Genomic DNA, 25,186 nt, shown 5'->3' on the forward strand with positions numbered 1-25,186 from the left:
GGCTCTCCTACCAACCTGGGTTCCCCTACCTGGTCTCTCCCAGACCCACAGAAAGGAGTGGGCTCGAGGGAAGGGTGGCCTGTTAACCCAGCCCTTGGGCCCAGAATGGCCTCCTTTAGAATGGATCTCTGGGGAAGGGAGACCACTGGGTCACCTCAGTGCTCACACCAAAGGGGCTGCAGAATCCCTCTAACAGAGGGTGGGAGAGGCGGTAGCATTTTTCCTGTACTGAAGAAGGGAAAGGCCTGGCGCACACTGCAAGGAGGAAAAGGGAAGGCTTCCATGAGGCCAAAAACTAAGCTGGCTACAGAACTGGGGAGGAGGCCAGAATCCTTGCGGGGCTGTGTGCTCAAGGTGACCCCCCCAGGATTCTGGGAGAGTGGAATTAGGGAGCCCCGTTTGGTGGGAGGCTAGGTTTGGGGGATTCCAAAGCCCAAAAGGCAGCCTAGCAGTGGTGGAAGCAGCTGCCCAACCGTCTCAGGATGGGCTGGCTCAGTTGGGGATTTGGGTCCAGTTGGGGGAACTGACCCACCTGAGCTGAGGAACAAGGAAGCTTCATGGGGAGTTCTGTGTTAGGGCAGACCCGCTCCCCAGATGGCCTGGTGAACCAGGGCTCCTCAGAGAAGTGAGACCCAAATGTCTATCAGGAGCTTAAAATAGATCACATAGGACCTATTCCCCAAAGTCTCCCCAGTTACCCAGATGGAAGGGAATTGAGAACACCCCTGCCCTCTTCAGACAGTACCCTTACAAAGGGGCCGCAGAACTTCAATTCCATGTAATTTTAAAATTCGATTAATGCCTGCTATGGGTCAGGTACTGTTCTAAGGCCTTGGAATCCATCAGTGAACAAAGCAGAGAAAAATCCATATCCTCCCCAGTAGAAAAGGGAAGACGGCCTTCCTGTAGCTTAAGGAGACCACAGAAAGCAAGTTCACCAGGACTAGGACCCCCAAGGACCCTGACCAGCTTTACTGGCCAAGTGGGGAAGAGACTGGACCAGGAGGCAAAGGCAGACCCACGGAGATGGGGGAAGAGTTACTGATCTCCACTCCCATGAGAAACACCCAACAGTACCAGACAGGAGCTCCCCAAGTGCCAGGGAAAGCAGGTGTGGGAGCCCAGCTTTGTTACATCACGTTGGAGCCAAGGACATAGCCTCCATCCAAAGCAGAAGTAGGCTGAAGGACATGGGATGGAAGGCTCTCCCCCATGCTGGGCTGGCTCTGGGAAGCAGGGACATGCCAAAGCCCAGGACCCCAGAAAATAACGTCTGTCCCAGTGGCTACCCACAGCACCAGGTGGAGAGGAGGAGGGGAAAGGTGGCTCCAGGAGGGGCCAAAGTCCCACCAACCACAGGCACGGGGAGAGGGAGGAGGCTTGGGCAGCTGTGGGTGTACTGGGCAAGTGGCTGGCCAGCTGAACTGGCCTCTCCACTGGCCTTGCCTGGAACTGGTTTGGGGTGGGAAGTGTTGGCCTGGGTATGGACTTTGCCAGAAAACACAGCCACCATTTGCATTTGTGGGGTGATGGAATCGCTCTAAAACTGGACTGTCGTGAGGGCTGCATGACCCAGGAGGTTTATTAAAATCATTAAGTTGTACACTCGCAGTAGGTTTTTATGGTATGTCAGGTATATCTCAGGAATGCTGTTAAAAAATATCTGCATTTCCTCTCTTTGGTGGTAAATTCTTGGATAGCACAGTGGCATTTTATCTGAAAATGAATTATGCGCCTTTGAAATGGAGTAATTAAAAAATGTTTATGATGTCTCACTTAGTGCCCCCCAATTTTTTTTTTTTTTTTTGGTTGCACCACATGGCGTGTGGGATCCTAGTTCCCCGACCAACCAGGGATCAAATCTGCACCCCCTGCACTGGAAGCGCGGAGTCTTAACCACTGGACTGCCAGGGAAGTCCAAGGCCCAAAATTTTAAATAATGCACATCCCCAAATCCTTTAAATGTGTCAAGAATTTAACATTCTTAAGGCTAACGGGGGTGAGCTGAACTAATTCTCACTGTTTGTGCTATTGCCACACGGTGGCACCGTCCTAGCTGACATATGGAAGCACCTGCTGTGACCCTAGCGATGCGTGGATCAGAACTCCTTCAAGTGGTGAGAGAGAGACTTTCTCCCCCTTCCTTCCTCCTTGTTTCATCTTTTCCTTTCCTTCTGCAGTCACCATTATTAAAATATATAGCCTCTAACGATATCATCCGAGTTTTCTTTCTTTGGAAGAGCCCAGGCTAGGGATGAAAACGTGCCCCTGGTCAGAAACAAAGGTGGAAAACACCACGAAGACCAGACACCAGCCATGACGCCCTGTGTTCTTAATACAGAAGAGTGCTTGCTGCAAAATGTTAAAGAACTGAAAGCAGCAAGAATGCAAAAATACACCACAGCAGCTGTAGACTTAGGTGCTGGCTGAGGGCTGGGAAGACTCCTCGGGACAGCCGCCTGGTGGCCAGAGAAACGTCAGACGTCCGCTCTCCCCTCCCAGTGCCCCCAAACCTCCTAACGGAGGCCAAAGGAGCCCTGCTTCATTCCAAGGTACCAGTCGCACACAGGAGGCTCTGACTGGAAACACAGGGTCACCGGGCTCAGCACCTCCGCCCCAACCTCCGCCAGCCCCGCGGTGCCCTCCCACCCCAGGCGCTGTGCCCGCCCTGGAGGGGTGCCCTGGCTTCCTCCCCTCGCAGCTTCCCGCTGGCCCCCAGCCCCCCTGCCCGCACCAAGTGCGCCTGCTAGACAGACGCCAGGGACAAGCCCCGGCCCCTTGGGAAGCCCCTCTCACCTCTCCCACTGCCTCTGCTCCCCTCTGCCCCCCTGCCCTGAGGCTCCTCCCCTAGTTCCCAGCCCCTCACACGTGCTAGTTTTCACACAGTCCTACCCGGCCCCACCAGAGGGACCTGGGGCCCAGCTCATCTCCCTGGGGCGAAACGCAGGCTCGGTGACGCAGAAAAGCGCCAGGGGCAGCCCTACAGGAGACCCTTCCTCTACAGTCTGCCTTCTTCTGTGGGGGAGTGCGAGAGGGTGAGGCAGGAGGGGAGCAGATGTGAAAATCCACCACCCCCACCGTGGACCTGTCTGCTCTTTAGTGGACCTGATGCCCCCCGGCTGGATTCTGCTGTCACTGCTTCCGTTAGTATGAGCAGGGGCTTTGGGAGGAAGCAGTGAGATGTGGGTGGTGGCAGAGGATGGGGTGGGCATGGGGCGGTCTGGGAGGAAACGAAATGGGACCCCTCGCCCTAAAAGGTTTTAATCTCGTCCAGGTTTACAAATTGCCCGAGCCAGAGCACGTGGGCTCGGGGCAGAGTGCAGAGGGCTGGGGTGCAGGGGAGGAGGGCGCTGCGGGGCCCGGGTGGGGCTGGTGTAGGAGTCTAAGGCATGACAGGAGGAGATTGGTGTTTCAGACTCACTACCCGGGCCGGTGGGGCAGAGGGGAGAGGGAAGGGGAGCGAAGTCCATGGACATGTATATCTCTGTTTGGGAAACTGTGGGCAGAGCCAAAGCTGGTATAAACCATGAAACAGATTTTGTCGAAGTTTCCGTGGAGCTGGGCCATGGAGACCACACACCCCCAGTGGCCGCACTCCCTTGCTGTTCCAGGCCTGGGGGGAGCCCTGCAGAGACCTCCTCTCCAGCCCCTGGCAGACAGATAACCGGGGCCTGCAGCACAGGAAGCAGCCTGGGGTTGGGCCCATCTCTGCCAGGGACACCTGTGCATCATCAGCAGAGCCCCAGTTTCCTCAGACGCCAGACACTGAGTCCTATGCTACCCGCATCCCATCCGGGGAAGCCACCGTGAGACCCTGGGGGGCCGTGGGGAGGAGACTGGGGGACTGTCCAGGTGGGCCGAGCTCCATGCACCTGCCCACCATCTTTCCAGGGATAAGAAACACCTGTCGTTTGAACCGCCTGCTCTCACTGAATGCAAGGAGCCCCACCCACATGTGACCCTTGGACGAAAACCCTGTAACTGGGCCGTCTGAGCTGGGCCTTCCAAACGCTCCCCAGGGCCAGTCTGTCCCAAGGCCCCCCCTCGCCTCTGCCCACCCCATGGGACTGCCCAGACCCGGGGAGAACTCGGAGGGCAGCAGGTCCAGTCCTGGCCTTTAAGACAGGGAACCTAAGGCCGGTGTCCAGAGGGACCTGCTCCAAGTCCCCACTGAGTTTGCTCCTGAGCCCCTGCCTGGGGCCAGCCCCCGGCTGGGTGTGGATCCCAGGGCTGAGTCTGACCCTGCCCGGCCCCCCGGGCTCCCAGCGCTCCAGCCCTGACCCTCTCTGCTCCCGGCACACACTCGCCCAGGGGCTCGGCCGAGGGGTCCCTCCAGCCCTGCCTCCAGGGAAGGGAAGCCCCCGGCCCAGTCCTGTGCCCTCCCCTCCCCTCCCCCTCACAGCTCTGAAGCCCCACGTCACCTTCCCCAGGGCCACTCCCCACCCTGCCCGGCCTCCGCCTGACCCCCTCCACCCTGGCTCGGGAACATCCTAAGGCAGGTTACACGCTGACGGTCACCCCCTCGCTCAGGCTGGCACTGCTCCGCTGCCCCCAGTCTCCTTCGGGAGGCCCGCCGGGACCTTGGCAGCTACACGGCTCTGCCGACATGCCCAGGACCCCTCCCGAGGGTGGGGAGCCCCCCCACTCTGCCCGGAGCTGCGGCCTCTGCTGTGGGTTCTCCCCACCGGGAGGGAAAGACTCGGCCGGGATGGCGGGTTTGGACCGACTCCCGGGCATCCTCTGTGTGCTCCCCACAGGCCGGCGCCACGGCCCTGCCGCTTCAGCCCTGATCCGCAGCCGTGGGTGCGGGGGCCACGGGAGGACAGCCCCGCCACCTCCTCAGCTCCCAGACGGGCCGCCGCTGGTCCCAGCCCTCCCACACCAGGGCTGCGTGTTTCGGGACCCCGTCCCCTGCGGTGACTGTGAACCTCACTCAGGTCCCAGTGCAGGCACGGCCTCAAGACAGGCAGCCCAGACCTGGAGGTTGCCTTTCACACAAAAATCTTTAATAAAAATAGCTCTCTGCAGAACCAGTCCTGGACAGCAGTAGCAAACTCAAACTCCTGCCACGTGAGCAGGAAGGAGCAAGGCCAGCTGAGGGGTCTGAACTGAGGGCAGGGCTTCCCCGAAGGCGGAGCTCCGCCGGCTGCGACGTGTGGGATGTGGGCTCGGGGCCCACACACCTTCTCATTCTTCAAGAGGAGTTACAAACACGTCTGCGTTTTTTAAGAGTGTCACTAACTGGTCGCCCTCCCCACCAAACGACAGGAGGAGGCTACGTAAGACACTCAAAGGCTGACAGGGAGCGGCGCGTCCTACACACTCAAGACAGAAGTAAGCGGGTTCACACGTCAGCAAAACACCGGGACGAGGGGACACCGGGGCATCCGGCAGGCAAACGGCCCTCGGTCAGCGCGCAGGCGAGAGCAGGGGAGGGAGGAGGGCGGAGAAGCGGCAGGTGGCCCGGGCTGCCCGCCCCCCACGGCGCTGGGCGGCGCCCCGGCTCGGCTAGTGGCCCAGGAGCCGCCTGGCCTCCTCGCTCTGGGCCTGCAGCGTCTCGCTGGTGTACTTCTGCAGCAGCTCCATCTTCTTCCTCCGCACGAGCGCCTCCTCGATCTGCGGGCGGGAGAGCGGAGGGCTCAGGCCGCGGGGCCCGCGAGGCCAACACGCCGCCTGGGCCCGGCCGGGAGCCCAGCACCCTGCGTCCGAGGCCCCGATCTCCGCCGGGGAGCAGGTGAGCGACACGGTGCGCGACTGCTGCCCCCAGGCAGACGGAAAGCTGCCTCGTCTGGACGCCCCGCCCTAACCTGAGCCCAGGGACCAACGCCCTGCGTCGGGAGCGAGAGCCGCCCCAAGGGGCAGGAAGGACCAAGAGAACCACGCGGCGCCCCGTGGGGCCCCTGGGAGGCCAGGCGGCCCCCAGCCCGTCCTACCTCTTGCTGCGACGGCACCGGGACGTGAGCGATGAACTTCTGCTGCCCGTCCTCCCCTCCTTTCTCCTGCCCGCCCTCCTCGTCAGACTGCAAAAGAGTACAACCAGAGGCCGCGCGGACGAGACCGTTAACAAGTGCCGGCACCGCCATAACGTGCACCAGCCTGCAGCCATTTAAAAGGAAAAACAGCGACGAGGAAGCTCTGTTCTCAGAGAGACAGCCAAGACGCAGCGTGAAGTACAAGAAGCAACAGAACACTGTGTATTGCGCGACCTCTTGTACGAGGAAGAAAAGAGAAGCCAGTGATCTCAGTGAGAGCCGGTGGACAGAGGACAGGGCTGCGAAAGAGAAGCTGTGTGGGATCTCTGTAAAGGTTTTGCGTTTTGAGTCTTGTGAATACATTATCTATTTTTTTAATTAAACTTAAGAAAAGCATATATAGAAGAAAGCATCACTCAGAGGCTGCCTGTGAGTCAGCAGAGATTACTCATAACCTAAGGAATGACGTAGCCCTGGAGGCGTGAGGAGAGAGGAGGCCTGTGCAGAGGCAGGTGCACTGCCCGCAGGTCTCTGGGCCGGATCCTGACCCCGCCCCCGCCCCCGCCCCACGTCACCAGCTGCCAGGAAAGCCGCGGTGGAAGCTCTCAGATGCCGCTGGTAGGAGAAACCGGTCCCAGGGCTCTGGGAAAGTCGGGCTGTATCCACCCAGGCGAGCCCACGGGTGGAAGTTCCACTCCTCAGGGCAGACTCCAACAAGGAAGGCTGTTGTAGCCCCAAAGAATCCACACCCGTGATGAAAGACACAGCACTGCCCACACGCGTCATACCACGTCAGGTCCCTCGGTGGACACTGCACTGTCACTGTGCAAGCCACTGGGGACACTGGGTGAAGGACCACACAGGACCCTCGGCAGCAGCTCTGCAACTTCCCGTAAATCTTAAGCATTTCAGGATAAACAATTTTTAAATCCTCTGATGGCTTTCCATCGCTCTCACGGTAAAGGAAAACGCTTCCCCAGGGGAGCCGGGGCCCTTGCTCGGCCCACCTCCCCTCCCCCAGCCTCCACTCTGCCCCCACTCTGCCCTCCAGCCACCGGCCTGTCCTCTGTCCCCTGCGCTCCCATGGGGTCATCCGCTCACGCTGTTCCCTGCTGCCTCTTCGCGTGGTTAATTCCCCCTTGTTTCCGGATCTCAGCTGAAGGGTCACGTCCCCAGCAAAGCCTTCACTGGCCCTGCCTTCACCATGTCGCTACCCAGAGCTCCTATCCCAGTTGCCATTTCCCACGGTGTCTGCTGACCGGACTGTCCCCCCGGACTTCAAGCCACAAGCGAAGCGTGTTTGCTGTCCTGCCCCTCGAGTGGGCCTCACAGTAGCCACCCATTAAACAAACATCCCTTGAAAGAGCAAATGGATTATTTGCATCTAGAGAAAATCTTCCTAGGGCACGCTGCCATCCTGCTTCAAATGCCTGCCTGAGGGCACGAACCTCAGGTCTGCTAGATCCTGTGTGACGGTGACTTAAGCCTCTCTGAGCCTGCTTCCTTGCCACTGACATCATGGCAAGCCATGTGACGTCACACAGGGCCTGACCCATAGTCCAGGCATGGGTGCCTCCCCTCCCCTTGCTCAGTCCAGCAAATCAGCTCCATCCTGGACCTGCCCAGGGAGCAAGGCCTGCAGGGGTGCTGGGAGCAAGGGGGCTCTGCCTGAGGTGTCACAGCTCCATCCCCAACCGGGACCCCCTGAGGAAGTCCCTTCTCTGCTCTGGGCTGGTTAAGACTACAGAAGAGTTACTGGCACTGCCACTTAAGCAGAAACAATGAGGTCATGGGCTAAAACACACTGGCTTCAAATGTGTTTATAAATCCAATTCCAGCATGTTCAGGAGGGCCTATCTCTGAGATGCAAATAAGTCATCCCTGATGTAAAGCAGTTTAACAAGTGCCCTCACAGCCGTTCCTCTCTGGAACCCTCCCTGTGAACCCGGGAGGTGACCTTCATCCCCACCGTCTAGGAGAGAAGGCCGAAGCCTCAGATGGCGGCAGGGGCAAGAGCCGGGCCTTGACCCTGACCCCTCGTCTGTGCTTCCTGCTACCGCCCCCCCATCCTCCACGGCACAGAGAAGGCGGTGAGTGCCAGGGGGTCCCCTGCCGCCCGCCCAGTACCTCCTCGTCAGTGACAGCATAGATGTTGACCTCCTCCTCCTCCTCCTCCTCTTCCTCCTCCTCCTCCTTCTCCCCTCTTGCCAGCCGGGCCTCTCTCTCTGCTTTCCACTTGTCCACTAATTCGGCTCTGACTGCAGACAAGGGAGAGCAGGCGTTACTCACTCTGGCCTCTAAGAAAGCGTTAAACACCACGCAGGGCGAGGCCAAGGCCTCCCTGCTGGAAAGGGTCACCTTCATCCTGCCCCGGTGGGCAGGAATCAGACAGGAATCAGACGGGAGGGCAGCTTTTAGGGGACACACCCAGATCTTCCCCAGTTCAGCACCCTGAGGCTCTCAAAAAACTAAAACTAGAACTACCATGTGATCCAGCAATTCCATTCCTGGGTATATATCCAAAAAAACAAAAACACTAATTCGAAAAGATACATACACCCCAATGTTCATAGCAGTATTATTTACAGTTGCCAAGCTATGGAAGTAAACTAAGTGCCCATCAACAGATGGATGGGTAAATAAGATGTGGTGTATACACACACACACACATGCATATGCACAATGGGATCCTACTCAGCCATAAAAAAGAATGAAATAATGCCATTTGCAGCAACATGGATGGACCTACAGATTATCACACTAAGTGAAGTAAGTCAGATGGAGAAAGACAAATACTGTATGATATCACTTACATGTGGAATCTAAAAAATACAACAAACTAGTGAATATAACAAAAAAGCAGCAGACTCACAGATATAGAGAACAAACTAGTGGTTACCAGTGGAGAGAGGGAAGGGGGGAGAGGCAATTTAGCGGTAGGGGATTAAGAGGTACAAACTATTAAGATAAAATAAGCTATACAAGGATATATTATACAACATGTGGAATACAGCCAATATTTTATAATAACTGCTAATGGAATATACCTTTAAAAATTGTGAATCTCTATACTGTACACCTGTAACTTACATAATATTGTACATCAACTACTTCAATTTTTAAAAAAGCCCAGCCCTAAAAAAAACAACGTTCCTTATAAAATTAAAAATAAAACCCCATTTTCAAGGGAGAGAAAAGAAACCAGATGCCAGCAGCAATGAAATGAAATGCCCGCAGACCTACGTTTCTTTTCATATTCCTGTTCCAAAGGCACAATAACACCATCGTCTTCATCTAGGTAACCGTAGTATTCAAAATCGATCGCCTTCATGAGCTCAGCGCGTGTCTTTCTTGGAGGAGGAAGAGCTAAAAGAAAGAATTCACCAGCTTAGCTGAATTCCCCGTCATAATCTCACTCAAGCCTTCTCCTCATACAATGTTACGCAGGCATATAGTAGGTGTGTTCATGAAAATATCATGAAATAGGCACTTCTCTACACTAGTAATGGGATTATATACGTGGTACCACCCTTTTTAAAATCAGTGTTGAGGGCTTCCCTGGTGGCGCAGTGGTTAAGAATCCGCCTGCCAATGCAGGGGACACGGGTTCAAGCCCTGGTCCCGGAAGATCCCACATGCCGCGGATAGCAACTAAGCCCGTGCGCCACAGCTACTGAGCCACAACTACTGAGCTCGCGAGCCACAACTACTGAAGCCCGCACGCCTAGAGCCTGTGCTCCGCAACAAGAGAAGCTACCATGATGAGAAGCCTGTGCACCGCAATGAAGAGTAGCCCCTGTTCGCTGCAACTAGAGAAAGCCTGCGTGCAGCAACGGAGACCCAATGCAGGCAAAAATAAATAAATAAAATAAATTTAAAATAAATAAATAAAATTAAATCAGTGTTGAAATCTTTGACCCAATTAGTCCATTTAGAAGGAATCTATCCTAATTTAAAAAACAGAAACAAAACCTGGCAAAGCTTTATGGGCAGAGGTGTGCGTCACAGCGTTATTTATGCAACAGTGAAAACTTGGACACCCAAGGATTATGATCTGCAATTCAAGCATGGCGGAGGGGAGGGGATCCTGAAGCCCCAGTAATGCTGCTTCATAGGGTGCTTTAACAACACAGGAAATGCCATAATATTTAATGAAAAAACTAAGAATACAGATAAAACAAAAGAAACTACAAACAAAAAAGATAAATGAGAAATTCCTGAAGAAAATACTTTCAGACTAAGAATTCCTATTCAGAGTATTTAGTAATACTTGAAAATCAAAAGGGAAATGACAACCCAACAGGTTAGTCAAAGAATAAAAGCTGATAATTGAAGAAGAAAAAACTCTTATGTATGAAAATTTCATTTAGTAACTGAATTCAATTGTCAATTTCATTAGTAATGGGGGGAACAAAAAAATAAAAATAATACATTGTTTCAAGCACCAGATCAGCAAAAATGTTATAATTATAAACATCTAGAAATAACTAAATACCAAAGGAGGGATGGTCACACCAAGTACGGTTAATCCCTGAGACTCTCTAATCCGTCACATCACTTGGCGTTCTAAGGAGAACCATGAGGGGACATGGACGGACTGCACACACAACCCTGTCCACCCCTCCACCACGTGGGCTGCATCCAGGACAGGGCTGAAACCTAGCAGCCTCAGAGCACTGCATGCATTCTGGCCACAGGATGGAGCTGTGATCCAACCAAAGCCAACCAGACTCAATTCTGGGAATTCTGCTTGAACTGTTTGGGGGAAAAAAATCTGTTGCTGAGAGAGAACAAAATTTAAGTCGATGAACGGACAACCAGCCACCACAAGAGGAGAGTGAGACAGAGAAAAAAGCTCACAGGATGGAAGCCAAAACTGCAACACGGGGCAATGTGACCTGGAACCGGCCATTCCTGAAGGCAAACTTGTCAGTTATGTGAGCCAATAAATTTATAGACTTTTCTGCCTAAAGTAATTGGGGTTGAGTCACCTGTCACTTATGCTGATGTAATTTAGTTGATGAAATAAGCATGGGAGTGCATGGAAAAGGCTGGAAGGGAACATTCCAAACAGATAATAACAGTGACGGGTCACCTCTAGCAGGGCACTGGGATGGGGGTCAAGGGGATCAAGGGGACTGTGCTACTATTTTTATTTTTTTTTGCCTTGCGGCATTCGGGATATTAGTTTCCCGACCAGGGTTTAAACCCGTGCCCCCTGTAGTGGAAGCACGGAGTCTTAACCACTGGACCGCGAGGGAAGTCCCTGTGCTACTATTTCCATTATACGCATTAAGACTAAGTTGCACACTTTCTTGGTTAAAAAAAAAAAAAAACTCTATGACTGGAATAAATAAGAATAAATTTAGAAACAATGTAAAAGCAAAAAAAAAAAAAAAAAGTAACATACACAGCACACCCTCAGTTTAGTAGCCTTAAAAAACTGGAAGGGGATACACCCCAACATGTCAACAACCATCATCTATAAGTTGTGAAAACGTGGGTGTTTCTTCTGATTTTCTGTATTTTACAACTTGTCTATAATAAAATTATACTGCATTCATAACAAACGGCATGATATTTCAACTCTGAATTATTTTAAGTGATGCCAATCACGCATGCAAAACCAGTGTGTGCATAATGAATTTAAGAATGAGCACGGCTTCATGAAAGCAGAATTGTATTTTTAAACAAACAGGAAAACCGACTGGAAGGAAACAGCAGAACGCCAGCAGTGGGAGGAATCCTGGTCTCATCCTTCTCTGCTTTCCACACTTCTTTCTATAAAATGCTTGGACGGCTTTTTGAAAAGTCAAAATTAAGATACACAGAAATTCCAGACCAGCAGTTTCCAACTGCATTTTGGAGGCTCCCAGGGCTGTGGAGGGAAAGGCAGGAGCGGAGAGGGTGCCCGGCTTGGATTCACTCTCCTCCACTTGTGCATTTCGGGGTTCGGCCCAAGGTGTCATGTGTCCTTCAGTTAAGAGTTTTTTCAACTGAACACGTAACTGAAAATGAAGCTGACTGAACTGCAAACAGGGAGACTCCTCGTTCACACTCAGACGGGTGTGGGCAGAGCCTGCAATCTGACACCTGTCAGTTCTGGGTTCCCGTTTTCACCCCAACTGTGTGCCCACCTGAAAACGATAATCCTCTGAGGACACGGGGCTGCTGTGCGGCTAAGAAATGGCATAGGAAGAGTGCCCTGCAGACGGCATGTCTACTGTTACAAGCAGGACCAAGATTTCCAGGCTAACACCTCGGCGAACACCGGTTACTCACGTTCTCTCTCAAACAGTTCTCTGACGCCAGGCAAGTCTTTCGCTGCTCCGAAGTACTTGTAACCTCGATTTCCTGGGACTTCTTTCCCTTCATGATCCAGCATTTTAGGGCCAACTTTCTTATTGGGAAGGAAAAAGAGAAAATGGATCTGATCCTTAAACCCACTATTTCCATGTTTGCAAATAGATTTAAGATAATAATGCTAAAGGTAGAAAATATTAATGTACACAGAAATATATTTAGGTACTTTTTTTAATCCCTTAAAAATCAACCTAAATACCTAACAGTAAGAGGATGATTTAAGTAAATTATAGCATATTCAGGATGGAATATATCCTATAGCTTAAAAATGATGGTTCATATGAAACTCTTATATTGACTTAGAAAAACACAATATAATGTTAAGTGAAAAAAGCTTTTAAAAAATTGCAAAAAACCTAAATGACAAGCAGTAGAAGACAAATGAAATATTCAGAAGATGGAATTCTCTCCACTAAAAATGATGATGCTGACAAGTGCATACAGTATGTGACCCTGGACAAGGCTCTGTACCGTAAGGGGAAAGGCCTTAAAGGATGAAACTCAATAAAACAGCCAAATGATTGTATCAAAGTTAAATGTCTTAAACTCTACCATGCTTATATAAGAGAACATTCTTATTCTTAGGAAATACACACAGAAGTATTTCTTAGGAAATACCCCTTAAGTATTAAGGGGTAAAAGAACATGATGTATTTAAGCCTCAAACGGTTCAGAGAAAATAAATCTCAAGGTACACACAGAAAATGATAAAGCAAATACAGCAAAATGTTAAAAACTGGTAAATCTGCATAAAGGGTACATAGGACTTCTCTATACAATTTGTGGAACTTTCTGTGAGCTCAGAAATGCTTTTTGAAACGATTATATAAATGATATATAATCATTTATATAATCGTTTATTATATATAAACGATTATATAAATGATTATTTACTGACATGAACATATGCGTCTGATAAACTGTTAAGTGAACAAAGCATATAGTTAGAATAATGAACCATTATCTGTAAAAATAAATATATATATGCATAGAAGAAATTCTAGAAAGATAAGTAGAAAATGTTAATAGCAATCATTTCTGGGTGGTAGGAAAATATATAATGTAATCTATATCACACATAGAATATATAAAATTTTTTTATATTTTAGAATTTTTATATTTTTTGTTTTGTATTTTTTTTGACATAAAAGTAGGTACTCTATATACAATGAAAGTTACCATTTTGAAAAGAAGTATAAAACCTAGAACCAAAATTGCACATACAATGAGTATGACCTCAGTTACAGGACTCATGGAAAAACAATGGACAGAAACATTCCAGAAGCTGCTCCTAGTTAAAAGCATCATGACTGCATGGTGTTCTGCTCTATACTTTTCTGAACTTAATAACAATATATTACTTTTTCTCTTATTATTGTACTAAAATACACGTAACATAAAATTTACCATCTTAACCATTTTTAAGTGTCCAGGTCAGTGGTATTAGTACATTCATAGTGTCATGCAACCATCACCACCATCTTATAAAACAAACTCTAAATGTGTCACTTTTTTTTTTAGCTGCGCTGCGTGGCTTGCAGGATCTTAGTTCCCCGACGAGGGACAGAACCTGGGCCACAGCAGTTAAAGTGCTGAGTCCTAACCACTCGACCACCAGGGAATTCCCTAAATGTTACTTTTGTACACAGAAAATGAAAATAAAATTCTTTAGCATTAAAAAGACGCTAGGGCGGGACTTCCCTGGTGGCGCAGTGGTTAAGAATCCACCTGCCAATGCAGGGGACACGGGTTCGAGCCCTGGTCCGGGAAGATCCCACATGCTGCGGAGCAACTAAGCCCGTGCGCCACAACTACTGAGCCTGTGCTCTAGAGCCTGCATGCTGCAACTACTGAAGCCCACGCGCCTACAGCCCGTGCTCCGCAACAAGAGAAGCCACCGCAGTGAGAAGCCCACGCACCGCAATGAAGAGTAGCCCCTGCTCGCCGCAACCAGAGAAAGCCTGCGCGCAGCAACGAAGACCCAACACAGCCAAAAATAAATAAATAAAAATAAAAAAAAATAAAAAAAAAAAAGACGCTAGGGCTTCCCTGGTGGCGCAGTGGTTAAGAATCCGCCTGCCAATGCAGGGGCCACGGGTTCGAGGCCTGGTCCGGGAAGATCCCACATGCCACGGAGCAACTAAGCCCGTGCGCCACAACTACTGAGCCTGCGTTCTAGAGCCTGCGAGTCACAACTACGGAAGCCCATGTGCCTAGAGCCCATGCTCCGCAACAAGAGAAGCCACCGCAATGAGAAGCCCGTGCACTGCAATGAAGAGTAGCCCCCGCTCACCGCAACTAGAGAAAGCCCACGCGCAGCAACGAAGACCCAGCGCAGCCAAAAATAAAAATAATAAATTTAAAAAAAAAAGACTCTAGAAGGAAATACATAAAAACATTACTGTTGACTCTGGGTGGTGGAACTTAAGAATATCGTACATATTAATTCTGTAACCCTTCCAGGAAGGGTAATAAACCTCTGCACTAAAGCAGTCTGACAGGGAGCAAAATCACCGTCACAGAACTACTGAAGATGCAGTGAGAACGTTCCTAGCACAGGTACTCCAGGAGTGGAAGTGCCTTTCCTTCTGCAACAAGAATAAATGCCTCATTTTTAGGCCAGGTACTAACGTGAGAACTGTGGTTTTACATTAAATACATAGAAAAACTGCACATATTTCTTACATAACATACTACAGTCTACTGACTAGATACTACTGGTTCAAATGACCTGGGTAAATGGGGCAGGGCCTGGGGCAGCATTTTTCAAAGCTGAGACCCACTGGCGTGTCGTGAAATCCATTACATGGGTCATAATCATCAATTTTTTAAAAATCAAGATAGAACAGAATAGAAAATATCAAAGTGCAGCAACATATACCAAGTATTTTTTCAGTACTGCGTTGTGATATAGTGAGTGAGTGAGTGTGTGTGTGTGTGTGTGTGTGTGTGTTTATTTTAGAGTGGGTCATGGGCCTAAAAGCTTGAAAGTCACTGTTCCAGAATACTGCATTTAAAGAATCCAGAGAAAGGAAACACAGCCATGTCCCCAGGGCCCCCTTGAGTACAGAAGCCGACAATGGAATGGTTGTCCCAATTCTCAAGGAGTTCAGAGAAGACTGTGAGGGGCCAAGGTCATTTCAAACAAGAGGCCCAGGGAGCCCGCGTGGCTCACTCTGGAACACCTGGCCAGTACACGTGCTGAGGCCTGCGCTGTGGACCTTTAAGCACCACTGGCCCGTGCTTTCACGTTTCCTGTCCACGTGCAACAGGCACTTTCAAGCCTCCTTTCATCTCTCCAGTGCCTACTCTGTGGCAGGGCTGCGGGAGCAGCAGTAGCCACCCTGCAGGCAGACAGCGCCCGTGCTCAGCCCCCAGGGCCGCGGCTTGCTTACCCCATAGTCAGGACCACCCAGCTCCTTGATCCGGGCCTCCCAGTGTCCCTTCTCTCTTAGCAGCTTGTTAATTTCATCATTCAGGTCACGAATTCGGAATTCACCTAGACCAGCTAGAAAACAAAAATGTCCTATCATTTCTTGAAAATACCACTCGATGTCATAGCCTTAAGAGTGAATGTCAACACCTAAAAAGGTGCATAACACAAAGATACTATTTCAATTTATAAGAAAACCCATCCACACCGAAATCACGGAAGGGCAACGATCATGCACAGAGTTCCAGCAGCACTGGGAGGAAAGAGCTTCATCCTCATTAGCAACCACAGAAACACAAACTGAAGCAATCCTGCAGCTCCATTTATACCGCCACTGAAACAGTAAACTCTTAGAGGTGGGGACACAGCGTCCAATCAGTGTCAGCCAAGATGCAGCGAGGCAGCGACAGCATCAGGGCTGGTAGCAGTCTGTGTTAGTCTAGTCCTTTCAGGAAAGCAACACCTTGTTCAGTGGGAACATCTTTGACAAAGACAAGGGCCTGAGAACTGAGCCTAAGGGACAGATTTATAGTCTTTATTTTTTACTTATTTATTTTTTGGCTGCACCGCGCAGCATACCGTATCTTACTTCCCCGACCAGGGATCGAACCCGTGCCCCCTGCAGTGGAAGCGCGAGTTCTTAACCACTGGACCGCCAGGGAAGTCCCTAAGGGATGGATTTAAAGGGATGATGACAGGGAGTTTGCTGAGGTGTAGTCGTTGGCGGCTGGGAGCCGGCAGCAGTTGGGGATATTCCAAGGGAGAAGCCCTCCCTTTCTCCACTGAATTGCTTTTGTACCTTTGTCAAGTCAACTGACCACATACGTGTGTCCCTATTTCTGGACTTCTTATTCTGTTCAATTGGTCTGTGTGTCTATCTTTCACCAATACCCAATTGTCTTGAATAGCTTTAGCTTTACATTAAATCATGAAATTAGGTGTTATGAATACTCCAATTTTTTTCTTTTTCAAAACTGTTTTGGCTATTCTAGTTCCTTTGCCTTTCCATTTAAATTTTAGAAACAGTTCGTCAACATAAACCAAAAACCACTGCTGGGATTTTGACTGTGATAGATTTTGAAAAGAAAAAGAATCGACACCTTTCCTATATCGAGGCTTCCCATCCACAAACACTGTCTATGTCTCCATTTGATTGGTTCTTTGACTTCTTTCATCACTGTTTTATAGTTTTCAGCATACAGATCATACATATATTTTGTTAGATTTATACCTAAGTATTTCTTGTGTTTTGATGCTTCTGTAAATAACACTTTAATAAAAGTTCTAGTTCCAAATGTTCACTGCTAGTACATAGAAATAGAATTGATTTTTGTGTATTGACTTTCTATTCTGTGATCTTGCTAAACTCATTTATTCATTTTAGAAATCTTTCTGTAGATTCCTTGGGATTTTCTACACAGAAAGTTATGTCATCTCAGAAAAGAGCATTTTTCTTCCCTTCCAATCTTTGGGCCTTTTATTTCCTTTTCTTGCTTTATTGTACTGGAAAGGAATTTCAGTACAATACTGAATAGAAGTGGTGAGAATGGATATCTCCACCTTGTTCCTGATCTTAGGAGGAAAGCATTCAACCTATAGCTGGCTATAGGTTTTTTGGTAGAAGTCCCTTATCAGGGAAAAAAAAAAAGTTCCCTTCAATTCCCAGTTAGCTGAGGTTTTTTTTTTTGGTTTTTGTTTTTAATTTTTTAAATTTATTTATTTTTGGCTGTGCTGGGTCTCTGTTGCTGCTGTGTGCGGCACGTGGGCCCCTGCATTGGCTGTTGGATTCTTAACCACTGCGCCACCAGGTAAGTCCTGATCTTTTTACAGAACCCGCTTTTGTTCAATTTTCTCTATTCATCTTCTGTTTTCAATTTCATTGATTTCTTCTCTTTATTATTTCCTTCCCTCTGCTTACTTTGGAATTAATTTGCTCTTCCTTTTTAGTTTCTTAGGGTAGAAGCTTAGATCACTGACTTGAGACCTTCCTTATTTTCTTTTATTTTAATGCTATAAATTTTCACCTAAACACTGCTTTACCTGCATGCCATAAATTTTTTTGTCCCCTGAATTCTGACATTATGTTTTCATTCTCATTCAGTTCAAAATATTTTCTAATCTCCTTGAGGTTTCCTCTTAGATATATGGGTTGTTTAGAAGTATGTTTAATTTCTAAATAGTTAGGAATTTTCCAGATATCTTTTTGTTACCGATTTCTATGTTAACTGTGTTATAATCAGTGAACATACTTCGCAAAATTTTAATTAGGTTTGCTAACATTCATATTATAACCTAAAATATGCTTTATTTTGGTGAATATTCCATTTGCTCTTAAAAAAAGAAATTGTACTCTTTTTTGTGAGGTGGAGTGTTCCATAAAGGTCAACTAGGTCAAACTGATCGATAGTATTGTTCAGTTCTTCTATGTTCTTACTCATTTTGTACCTACTTGTTCTATTGATTATTGAGAGAGGGGGCTGACGTCCCCAAGGCTAATTGTGGATTTGAGAATCGAGCACTTTAAACAGACAGGCTAGCTTACCATTCTGAATTTGAGCCACTTTTTTTGAGATCTCTCCAATGATCTGTGAAAAAAATAAAAGGCAATATATTTTTATGACTTTTGAGTAAGTCTGAAAGCATAAGAAATATATAATTCAAAATCAGTAATTAAAAATTCTTAGAATTCTGGTTGAAGAGTCATGTAGGTACAAAAGCCATCAGAGACCTGTTCTTCTGTAAGATCAGATTCACCCAGCACATACCTGTCGTCTCCACTTCTCGGCTTTGGGCAGCTCAGTACACTCCGAGGCAAGGAAGGGTCTTCGCTCCTAAGGAAAAGCAAAACACATGCTGCCGCTGTACTGTATGAAATTACAAGCTTTGTGCAACATTCATGACTGACTCAGGCCTGAAGCCTGAAATGTCTAACAGGCTAAAGACATCTGCAGCTTCAGTTCCAGGTGCTCTTCATCAAGCCTTATGGCTCACGCTGCAGCCTCTCCTCAGGAAAGAACTACACAGGCAAAAACATTCACTGCATCGTACCTGGTACAGGCAGCCACCGGAAACAACGTAAAAGTCCAGTACACTTGACCCCTGAGCAACATGGGGGTTAACCCAAGTATAACTTACAGTCGGGCTTCAGTATCCGTGTTTCCTCCGCACCCACAGATTCAACCAAGCACAAACCGTGTAGTTCTGTAGTATTTACCGTTGAAAAACATCCGTGTATAAGTGAACCAATGCAGTTCAAACCCGTGTTGTTCAGGGTCAGTTGTTACAGAGAGATGGCGAAGTACACCCGGTTATACCCATTTCATGGCATATTTATACTACCTTAGGAAATGACAGCTCTCAGTGTTTAGAACAAACATACACATACATGCATGTCTGTGTGTATACAGGTGTGTGTGCGGGTGTGTGTATAATTTTAAAAAACAAAACAAAAATATTCAAAGAACAGTACATATTACCCCTAACCTGGCTGAGTCTCCATGAGCTAAGGTCATTACTGGTTTCAGGTTAGAGCTGCTCCTCACAGCACACCCCACTTTGTACTATTCAGTATTAGACAGGGCTGGGATAACACGGAAACCCAATCATCATATTACAGAGCAGACAGAAGCACAAGTAGTCAGATCATCACACTGCCCCAGCTACCTGGGATTCAAGTGTACAGACTCATAAGACACAGGAAAGCATGGACGAGGAAGAGGAAGATCTGGAGTCTGAAGTCTGTTCAGGAGGGCGTTTTACTGCACTTCTTCTCAATAATTTAAAAATTCGTGAGAAAGATTTAAACCAACCTTTACTTTTCCCTCTTCCAGCTGAGCTTGGCGAAATCTTGCTAAGGCCGTCCTACCGGGAACAGAGAAGACACCGTTAGATCCTGCTCAAAGATCTCTTATCATCCAAGTTCCTGGATGGGTAAATCTGCTCATGACCATACTGAATGTCATCCATCACTCATAAACATATATACATATTGCAATCAAGAAACCACAGAGAAGTTATGGGTTTCCATGTTCCAAAAAGTAGGGCTTATAAGGATTTGTGTTCCTTTCACCCACACGGCGTGTAAGGACTGGACTGTGGGAAACCACTCGTCAGGCCACTGTGGTGAGCAACACATCCAGATGCTAAAAAGACTAATATTATGGGCTGTCACTCTAACAGCCCCTGAACCACCCCAGGTGAGCGAATGTTCATCCAGAGTAAGTTCTGGGAGCTGTCAGAAAACACTATGGGGAAAACAGATGTATGGGCAAATACTATATGAATACTATTTCAACACAGGTAGAGAAAGAAAGCTATACCAAAAGACCAAACAGAAATTTGCAGACGAAATCGAGTTGATACGTACATGGCCTTTTCCGCATTTCGGGCCTAAAAGGAGAGAGAAGGGGAAAAAAATGTCCACGTTTAAAGAGCTTTTTCTTTTACTTTCTAGAAAAACGTTTCATTTACTTTGTAGAGAAAAGTTCCACAAGGACAGAGGCACAAACAGAATGCCTGAAGTAGTACATGAACACAGTAACAATCGCAACAACAATCACAAGATGCCCACATCCTGTGGCCTTACTTACGCTGCTCTCTCTACCTAAAGTCTTTACTCCTCCACCCCCCCAAACCCCTTGGATCTGGCCACTCATCCTTCAGAATTTACCTGTGTTATCACCGTCCCAGACAATTCTTCTGTGGCCCCTTCATCCCAGCCAGGCTGCCCCCCTTTGTCTGGGTTTATACCTACCACACAACTTCCACCCACCATCACAACTGTCTGTTCCCTGCCAGTGAAATCTGAGGAAGGAAAGACTGGCTTTTACAAAGTGAGTTTTATCTAAATACTGTTGCACTAATGTCAAGTCAATTATCCCTGAAACACAGTGTCAGGCACGGAACACATATTCTGGGTTGTAGTACAAGTAGAAAGAGTACTTGCTGAGTCAAGGACTTGAGTTTCACTCCCGGCTCTCCAACTTACCATCCCTGAGAAGTTGTCTCTCTAAGCCTCAGTTCTCCCACCTTTACAGCAGGGATCATACCTTTTATCTCACAGAGATGTCATGATGATTTAATGAGATAAATACATGAAGTCATCAGATGCTCAGCAAAAGCGAGCTCAATTTAAATCTTTTTGACTCTCCCTTTCAATGGACACAGAAACAAACTTGTCAAGTTTGTCTGTAGATAAATGAACACAATATCTACTAAGGAATAAAACAGAGGTTCTCCCAGGAGAAGCCATCATCTTGAAGGCTGAGGCTGTGTCCTACCTATTTCATTAAAGCCTACAGATTCTAAGTATTTAATTTAATGTTTCTCAATGCTTACTCCATGCTTGAAACACCACGCTGGGTACTAGGAATTTGGTCACGGTTCTCCCTTTTGAGGGAACTCATAGGAATTTCCCCAAAAAACCCATGAATCTTGTGATAAGGGCATGTACCAGGGGTGATGGAAACCCACAAATATGAATGCGTGTTGGTGACAGTTTGCCAGAAACATCCAGGCCCAGGGATCCTTCTGTCCTGCTAGGGAACGGAGACCAGCGATTCCCTGTTTGTCAGAGTTCAGAAACAAGACGCAGAATCAAGAGGCTGAGCCGGCTAGTATGCAGCAGTAATACGGGGCATATCCTCCGAGGGCTGGAGAATAGAAAGGGCTGCTTTTTGTCCACCGGTTTCTCTCGTCCTCCGGATCTTGGGCTCATCAATCTACAGTGGCATCCATTACACCTTCTACCATTTATTACGGCGTCGTGTGCTTCGCTTAATGAGACCATCATGGTAACCAACATGTAAGAGTATCCTCCTTGTGCCGGCACTCTGCGTGCTCCGTCGTGAGCGCTTCTAGAACAAATGAAGCAGCCGACCACCCGCGCCCGCCCACAGCGATCACACCCTCCTGCGGTCACACGACGCCGGCCACTCGTCCATCCCTGGACCCCGACAACGCGCCAGACACCGCGTCAGGCGTTAAGGAAGCAGAGGTGGGAAGACCCTGCCCTCGGGAAGCTCCCCGTCGGGGAGCCGGAGAGCAGACACAAGGCAAATAGCGCAGGAACCGCTGCTGGGCCCCCCACGGGACGCGGCGCCGGCCCTGCGCCTCCCGGAGCCTCGGCTTCCCGGTGGGGAACTACAGCGCGCCGTCCGGACTAAGCACGGCCGCGGACGGCGCGGCGGCGCCGAGGCTCAGCTTCCTCCAGCCTCTGGGCTCACGCGGCGCGAAGACCCCCGCGTCCCGGCCGCGGATCCTGTAGCCCGCAGGGGTCCCCTGGGCGCCCCGGACGCGGCCCGCCGCTCGCCTCCCTCACTCCCCGCCCCGCTCACCATGGTGCGAGGGAGGGCGCCGCCCTCAGGCCGCGCGGCCCCAGCCCAGGGAGCTTCGCCGCCCCAGGCGCGGCCGACCCGGACGGGAACTGAAGGTTCTCGCTGACCGCACCACCGGCTTCTGAGTCGGAAGGATAACTGGGAAGGACCAGAAGTGAGGGACCGGAAGCGAAATTGATAATTGACCCGGGGAAGGGAAGAAAACGCAGACGAGCTCCCGTAGGCGGCCCTCCCTCGGCGTCTGGACCTCGCACCGACACGCCCGTACGGAAAATAGGGGCGCTGGCAGAACCGCGCTTGCGCAGTGGTACCGACGTGCCTCTAACTGGGCGCGGGGCGCTGGTTTTGCTCTCGCGATAACAACGGCGAGACGTCCCGCGGTAGCTGTTGGTCCTGCACGCGCGGTCCTGCGGTTGTGTGTGAGGCTACCTGAGATGTGTGTGCAACTGTAGGTGCGCATCCCTCCTGCCCTGTCTGGTTCTGCGAGATCAGACACGCCCTGTGGAAGTTACTCGTCCTCATCCCTCTGAGTGGACGGGGCCGCCGGACTGGGCCCTCCCGCCGCCTGCGTGCTCTCCAGGGGCAGGAGCTGGCCCGGCCTCGCCAACCCCCACTCGCCTCCCAGGCGTTTACTTGGGGCCTGTGCTTTTTCTGAGATTTTCTCCTCCTGGAATCGAGTGGTCTGTCGGAGCTGGACCAGGGCTTGAGGTCACCCTTTTAAAATAAGAAATGTAAGGTCCGGGGGAGAAAAGTCCACTTATGTAAGGAGAGTGGTGAGAGAGGGACGGTCAGTCGGTGTCTGCTGGGCACGTTGCGGGGATCAGAAGGGCCACAGACCAGGACCAGGGAGGCAGGGGAGAGGCCACCGGTAGGGATGGTCCTGGTGGCCCCTCCTCAGGGTGTCAGTGATGGAGCCAGCTGTGGTGTGACATTCAGGCGGGGGCCGGTGGCTACTTCAGCCATTTCCAGCGGCTCCCCCTTTGCAAGCATGGTGCTTCGCCGTGGCGACTTGCTCCGCCACGGGGCCTAACCGATGCCGGGAACTCGGGCTGCAGGCGGGAAGCACAGGCCAGCGGGAGAAGCAGCTGACGTGTGTGGTTCAGGATCAGTCAGGACAGAGATGTACTTGGGATAGACACCAGGAGCTCGTGCCTGAACCATGACAAGTTTTCTCCTTAAAAGTTTAGGCCGTTCTGCTAGACTCCATCTTCCCACCTCCCTGACGGCTAGGTGTGGGTTTGCCAGTAAATAATGGCCAATGGGAATTGAATGAAAGGAATGTATGCCACTTATGTGGTGCCCTTAAAAGTATGGACGTGCCTTGCCCTTTTCCCCTCTCTGCTGACTGGTGACTATGGGAGCAGCCACCTTGAAGGAAGAAATGAAGTATTTTGAGAATTGGGGGTTCCCTTCCAGGCTGACAGCCACTTTCAGACTCCAAAGGCAGATAATCCTTAGTATTTGGTGACATCACTGAGTTGCTGAAAGAGTCTTTGCCTGGAGCCCACTACTCAATCTTCAGTTGTGTGAACCAATAAATTCCCTTCAGTGTTGCAGCCAATAGTCAGACTTTCTGGTACTTGAAACTCAGAGCATCCTGATCCACTTATCTTGCCACAGTCGGCTAAGTGTCCTTCCTCTCTAGGCTCACACTGATCCTGTCCTTGTCCACGTCAACTGTCCCTGTTGCCTGCAGAACCCTTCTCCTCCATCCAGCCACCTAATCCCCTGTTCATGCCTGCTTAGCATTTAAGGCAGTTCAGACAGCCTGGATTCATAACTCGATTCCAACGCTTCTTAGCTCTGTGGCCTCAGATGTCATACTCAACCTCTCTGTTTAATTTTTACTCTGCTGTGAAATTGGCCTAAGAGTATTTACCTTCCTGTTCTCATTTTACCTCATCCACGGAATTGGGACATTTGCCTTAAGGAGCTGTGGTTTTAAAGGAGACACTACACACAAAAACTGCTCAAAAGAGATCTATGTAAAGTTCTCAACTATTTCAAAAACAAAAACCCCATGCACTGCAGTCAGATCTAGTGTGTGGCCTCACCTAACTCCCATGTACCGTCAGCTGGCCAGGCTCAGGGGCTTGCAAGGCTTTGTAAAAGCTCTTAGCCTTTAAATCACTAGGTTTAAGATCGACAGGCCTGCCCTTACTGTAATCCTCTCTCGTTTTCTATGTCCACCTCCACACCCACCTCAGGCATAGGTCTGACATGGAAGATTTTATGGCCGAATAAAGGGCACGTACAACAAGGCTGTGCTGCCTTCTGTTCGGGCCAACAGCCCCAGCTGATGCTGCTTCCTAGTGACCCTGTGTGCTGTAACAGCGTTTTTGTAGTAAGCATCTCTGTACTCATATCCTAGTATCAACCATCTATACGTCTATATATTTTATCTATATATCCACAGTAAAACTGTAAAAGATGCTAAAATTAGGAGATTCACTATCAAGGGACATGTGCTCTGGAGGAAAAGCCAAGGGTGTGGGTGGGCAGCCCTTTTCTAGTGTCTCAGAAGGATTAAAAGGACAGATGGCTTTTGGAAGAGATTAGGTGTGTGACTCATGGGTCCCCTCAACCATTTCAGCAGAAGCCAGGAAGAGAGATGGGATTATCCAGAAATGATCCGTGGAGAAACCTCTTGTGTAACAGAGTGAATTCCCATGACATACACAGGAGACCCCCTAGGCTGAACATTTTACACCAGCAGAACCACTGCCAGCTTGGACTTCGAGGGACAGAGAGGGGACAAAAACGAAAGGCTGTTCAACTCCTGAAATTGTAGGGGCAGCAAACAGACTGATGAAAGTACGCAACTGTGAACAGGTGCCACCCTTCATGGGAAAGAATGGATGGCTCCGGGGGAGGCAGCTCAAGCAGAGGAAATGCTCAGGCCTTAAAACCTAATACTGTTTGCCCTGCTGGATTCTGTAACTGGTTGAGACCAGTGATGCCTTTTCCTTCCACTGTCTCCCATTGTCAAAGGTGGTGTCCTCTGTCCGATTGCTGGTGTCCTATGCCTCCCATTGATTTTGGGGAGCAGATAACTTTAAAACAAGTTATAAAACCGCAGACAG

At 49.4% G+C, this 25,186-nt stretch overlaps 1 protein-coding gene across 1 annotated transcript; it reads right to left on the minus strand.

Moving 5' to 3' along the window:
* Positions 1-4,984: 4,984 nt before the first annotated feature.
* On the minus strand, positions 4,985-22,413 carry ISY1 (ISY1 splicing factor homolog). The gene is made up of 11 exons (XM_061197352.1): positions 22,104-22,413; positions 20,135-20,157; positions 19,578-19,629; positions 18,534-18,599; positions 18,311-18,353; positions 15,731-15,843; positions 12,255-12,372; positions 9,216-9,338; positions 8,100-8,230; positions 5,934-6,020; positions 4,985-5,616 (listed from the first exon to the last, which is right to left on the minus strand). The coding sequence occupies exons 1-11, from the start codon at positions 22,104-22,106 to the stop codon at positions 5,509-5,511; spliced, it is 867 nt and encodes a 288-aa protein (XP_061053335.1). The 5' UTR covers positions 22,107-22,413; the 3' UTR covers positions 4,985-5,508.
* Positions 22,414-25,186: the final 2,773 nt, after the last annotated feature.

This window comes from Eubalaena glacialis, chromosome 7, assembly GCF_028564815.1.
Source record: "Eubalaena glacialis isolate mEubGla1 chromosome 7, mEubGla1.1.hap2.+ XY, whole genome shotgun sequence".
NCBI lineage: Eukaryota > Metazoa > Chordata > Mammalia > Artiodactyla > Balaenidae > Eubalaena > Eubalaena glacialis.